The sequence below is a fragment of the Epinephelus fuscoguttatus genome, linkage group LG14, assembly GCF_011397635.1.
Source record: "Epinephelus fuscoguttatus linkage group LG14, E.fuscoguttatus.final_Chr_v1".
NCBI classification, from domain to species: Eukaryota; Metazoa; Chordata; class Actinopteri; order Perciformes; family Serranidae; genus Epinephelus; species Epinephelus fuscoguttatus.
The window spans coordinates 35,714,769-35,720,191 of NC_064765.1; the positions used below are offsets into that span (position 1 = coordinate 35,714,769).

General features: G+C 41.0%; 1 protein-coding gene across 1 annotated transcript; it reads left to right on the forward strand.

Moving 5' to 3' along the window:
• Positions 1-1,379: 1,379 nt before the first annotated feature.
• Positions 1,380-5,197, forward strand: LOC125900978 (retinol dehydrogenase 14-like). Its single transcript, XM_049596322.1, has 2 exons — positions 1,380-1,703; positions 3,709-5,197. The coding sequence occupies exons 1-2, from the start codon at positions 1,461-1,463 to the stop codon at positions 4,324-4,326; spliced, it is 861 nt and encodes a 286-aa protein (XP_049452279.1). The 5' UTR covers positions 1,380-1,460; the 3' UTR covers positions 4,327-5,197.
• Positions 5,198-5,423: the final 226 nt, after the last annotated feature.

Consider the following 5,423-nt stretch of genomic DNA (forward strand, 5'->3'; position numbering starts at 1 on the left):
CTGCTTCGTATGAGTAGAGGAAATCTCTGCTAGCCGCTAGCCGCTAGGCAAATAGATACAATGTTTGCATTATAAAGGACAGGCACTGACTGATAAAGTGTGACCACACAGGAGCTATAGCTCAGATGATGTCTGGGGATGGATGGTATTTTTAGTAGTAGTACTTAACAGTATTAAACAGCATTTAAATGCATCATACACATTAAAACAGCTGTAATATTCAACCCAGTCTCACTCCAAAGTTGTCGAAAACCGGCGCTTGGTCAGTGACTATAGGCGTCAGACACTGTCAAAAAAACGCCATCCTTTCACGTACACATGATACGCAGCCCGTTGCTGTCATTGTGTAATGGCGCTGGGCGGCATCAGGGGGAAATGTGGCAGGACAAAGACAAAAGTTAAGGCAGTATGCCGGTGTTCACTTCCCACGAGATTGTAAAGCCAAACCTTGTTCTTTGTTTACTAAATCCAACCACATGTGTGTGTTTGCTGAGTGTAACCACGTGTGTTTGTTGTTGAAGGAAAAAAATGTGAATTTGCAGTTTTGTGCCAATGCAGTGCTTTTATTTTGAAAGAGACTGTACGCAAACTGTACATTTTTGCTGTGAAAAAGGAAGTGTAGTTTGAAAACAGACAATGCATGTAACAGGCTGAAATTGACACGGTGGCCCAGGGTAACTTGTCATATCTCGACGTTGAAAGTCTATAACCTAGCATCTATATGTGTCAAGATTGGAGTGATAATTTGTTGTAATACTAATCCAAAACATTAGATATGATAGTAAAACACTGACAGGGAAAATTTTAATGTAGGCTACAATGACTGCTAGTAGTAGTTAGTAGGTAATTTTGGGGAGGAGGACGCCATCCTCATCCTGAGCTCACTGTTGTTCCTTCACCCAGACTTACATCAATACCAGGTATAAACAGGGACAGCAGGTACCATTAAGGAAATGAGCTCATGTCCAGTATTGGTTCTCAGAATCAGAAATCAGAATCTGAGTTTGGCAACCTGGGCAGTTTACATGTACAATTAAAAACTAATTCTGGTATTTTTAGACACAGTATATGTCACTTTTATTACATTTTGGCCAATCATTTAAATGATTTACCAGAATTTTAGTTCACACAATGTTTAGATGTTAAATAAAACAACAACACTTAAGTGTATGGCTACTAATGATTGGGAAGCTTCCTGGAGAAAACTATGTAATCAACTGAGAGTAGGTTTAGATTCATAAATAAGAGAGGCAGAACATATAATTCACTAGTTAACTACTTAAACAATTGCAGCACGAAGGAGAAATAAACTACAGACACTTTTGAATTATCACTTTTACGAGCTTCCGCGAAGGCAACTGTCACCCGTTGAGGATTGTGGGTAACCGTAATGTCGTGAAGCCAGTCAGCTGATCCTTGTACCTCCAAGCAGCAACCCAGTAGATGGCTTATCACTCAAAATGATGAACGGAAAGACAGTGATAGTGACCGGTGCTAACAGCGGGATAGGCAGAGCCACCGCAGCGGGCATCGTGAAGCTGCAGGGCCGCGTGATAATGGCCTGCCGGGACGTGAGCAGGGCTGAGGAGGCAGCCCGGGAGATCCGACAGGAGACCAGGGCAGACAGCTCACAGCTGGTCGTCAAACAGCTGGACCTCGCCTCGCTCACATCTGTACACACTTTCTGTCAAGACATAATAAAGGTAGCTTGATGGCTTTTTACCACAAAGCGACGCTGGACCACAACACAGCGCAAATACACTCTGTGCCACCATTAAAGGAATGTCAAGCGAAACCTCACTGAAATAATGTGCACTTTTACAAATTACCTCGCTTATCTCCAAATTCTATCACTTAACCCAACTAAAGGTGTATTTCTATGTCTCACGAAATGACACTTTGTAATTCGGCATATATTCTGTTCCACTAATATCACATATTTAAGAAAATTTCAACTTTATAAACCTGCCATCTGAGTATTTTCATCCAGTAACTATTGACTACACGGTTACATGAAAAGCTCAATGCCGAATTGTTGACCATCACACAAAATTGTACGCTGTACATTTAACGTTAAACACATAATATTTTGTTATTATTATGTCTTCCTGAACAAATCAATAGAGACTGATTTTTAATGGAGTTACAGTAACATTACCTACATGTCCTTGTAAACACATCACCTGTCTGCTACTGAAGTTGGTAAATTCTTTATCTAATCTGTTGCTAATTTACTGAACAACACATCACCAAATTCTTAAAGTTAATTAACTACAGCAATATTTCTGTCTAATGGAAAATAATCTGTAATTTTGTTGATGAAACATATGAAATCTTATACATTTTGTAGGCAAATTGCTATTATTAAAGCATAATGTACCATACAGTTGGGGTGGGAATCACCAGAGGTCATGATACGATACAATACAATACAATAATTTAGGAGATATTAAATGTATTTCGATATATGAATTTATTACCTTTTTTCCAACTGCAAATTAAGATAACGTTTTCAGTCATCTGATTTACATCATTTTTATTGCAGCAAAGTGTGATGCAAAGCAGAGAGACTGACCAACATCATCATGAAACCTGTCAGAAATGCTGCAGATTAAGGCCAGATTAAGCGTGTGATCTTAACACACATGCAGGTATCCTGCTAACTGAATGACAACACCCATGTTAGAAGCATCGCCTGTTTCAACCACAATCCCCCATTCTTGTGCAGCATTTTGCAGGAGGTCTGCAGTGTGTGCTACGGTGTGACTTTCGCATCCTACACTAGTTTGGAGAACATGAGACAGCAGTCACCAGTTCTCTGTGAGATAATGTGCCATTACAGTCACATGTCAATCCACTGACCTTGAAATCCAGGCATCACAAGTTAATGCCACTCTACCTGTAGCCTACTCAAGGATTTCTCATCTTCATATTTTACTTCTCTGTAGAGCTTGGATACAACTGTGTCAATGAAAAAACGTCAGGACAGAGTCACCTACAGATAAATTTTTTTTTAGCTTAAAAGCCTTCGTTTTCAGCAACGCTGTATGGACACAGATCTTTGCACAGGAAGCAGGTGATGGACTGTGTTATTTTCTTAGCTCTCTCAGAGTTGGCTGGTAGTTTTGTCAAGTGTACTAAGTGTGTCCAGTCTTGGTTCAATTTTTTTGCGGAGTGGGTTTTTAGCATTAGCTTGGCCGTCAGCAGCTTACACTGTGTCTGGATGGTGGCATGTGATGTGAGCCCTCGTGTTCGTAGTATTAGCAGTCCTTCTGTTCTTCCATGTTAAAAATCTAAAGTAAATCCAGACGTTCGACTTTAACACCAACGATTACTTTGTTTGGTGCCTCCATCTTTGTTTTGATAAACTTCCTGCCAAATGCAGCTGACTGAGACATCTACTGACCTCACCAGGAAAAACAACGTTAGCACCACCTAGTGGACTGAAAAAGCAACCGATTTTATTATTCTAGCACCATAATTTGTATTAGAATATGTATTTGCGAAAATTGATAACGTATATATATAATAAAACAATCAGTCTTGGCATCTGTGAATTGATACAGTATCACCACGCATAATATCGCAATACTATGCTGTATAGATTTTTTCTCCCATCCGTACCATACAGTACACGTAGATCTAAGGCACGCTGTTGTATGTTGTCAGTGTCTGAAGCAGACTCCTTTCTCCTGTGCTGTTGAATAGGAGGAACCTCGACTCGATGTGCTGATCAACAATGCTGGTATCTATCAGTGTCCTTACACCAAAACAGAAGACGGCTTTGAGATGCAGTTTGGGGTCAACCACCTGGGCCACTTCCTGCTCACCAACCTGCTGCTGGACCTCCTGAAACAATCAGCCCCCAGTCGCATAGTGGTGGTCTCCTCCAAACTCTACAAGCACGGTCACATTAACTTTGAGGACTTGAACAGCGAGCAGAGCTATAACAAAGCCTTTGCCTACAGCCGCAGCAAACTAGCCAACCTGCTGTTCACCTGTGAGCTGGCCCAACGACTGGAGGGCAGCGGGGTGACTGTGAATGCTCTGACTCCAGGCATAGTGAGGACTAATCTGGGGAGGCATGTCCACATCCCAGTGTTAGTTAAGCCCATGTTTGACCTGCTCTCCAGGGGTTTGTTTAAGAGCCCTGAAGAAGGAGCTCGGACCTCGATCTATTTGGCCTGCAGCCCGGATGTAGATGGTGTGCAGGGCGAGTGCTTTGCAGATTGTCAGCCTCAGGTTCTGCTGGACAAGGCTACAGACCAGGAAGTGGCCAGTAAACTGTGGGACATGAGTGAAGTCATGGTGGGCATAACCAAGTGAGAGTTAAAATTATTTCAAGCACTCAAAAGAGACAAGCGAATGTCTGAAATCCTGAAGAATTCTACATATTCAGTGCCTTGCTTTGGGCATCAGGGTGCTGACATTAGTTCAACAGCACGCTAGTGTCACAGTTTTTTTTCTTAAGCTACAGTTTCTGTCAGTACACCTTTGAGATTCATGTATATCTGTTTTTCTCTGTGCTCATCTCGCTGGTTGAAGTCAGCAGGGCTTGGTGGGAAATGTGATGTTACCCATTTCCTTGCACCTATCAAGATTTAGTTTTATTTGGATCAAAATTTTCTGGTCAAATGATGTCTAAACCGAAGCAGCTGTTGCCAGATCATGGCTCACATAAAATAGTCTAATATCGGCAAAATTAAATTTTGAATCTGGAACTATCTGATCAAAAAAAGACAAGATTATAAATCCAACCAAACATTTGACCTTAACCTTCAGTATTTGAGAGTGTCATACTTGTGCTAAAGATACATTTTGGTCCACCCCAAAACAGTATTATCCATACCAGCCCCAGACCACTGCTAGCAAACCCCAGCATGGTGTATGAGCAGCACAGTTAACATTCTAGATTCATGTCTGATCTGACTGCACACAGTTAATGAAGTCACATCTCTCCTTTGCATGGATGAACACTGAATGTGGTTAATCATTTTGATGGTTTTAAACTTAATTTTAAAATGTGTGAAGAGACATTACATTTTGATGCTTGCTGATTGATGAAGGAAGAATAGACAGGAAAAGCCTTAATGGTCATCCAATCACAGTAAACAGTGGCTTTCAATGGTACAATGATGATGTGATTTAAATAAATATTGTGTCACAATGAATTGCATTGATGTTACCAATAAATGCTTTGAACATACGTAAGCAGGGTTATGATCATTTTGGGACTGAAATAACCTGATAGCTGAATAGAGTTGTAAGGTCTGAGGAGCTGCTGGTTGCGAAAGTATTTCTCCTCACTGTAAATTGCTATATCACAGTTCTCTGGTTTACATGGACATGACTATCCAGCTGATGATCAGGCTTTTCAGGCATCTTGTATACATCATTGGCATCAGCACAAACAGAAGGCAGCA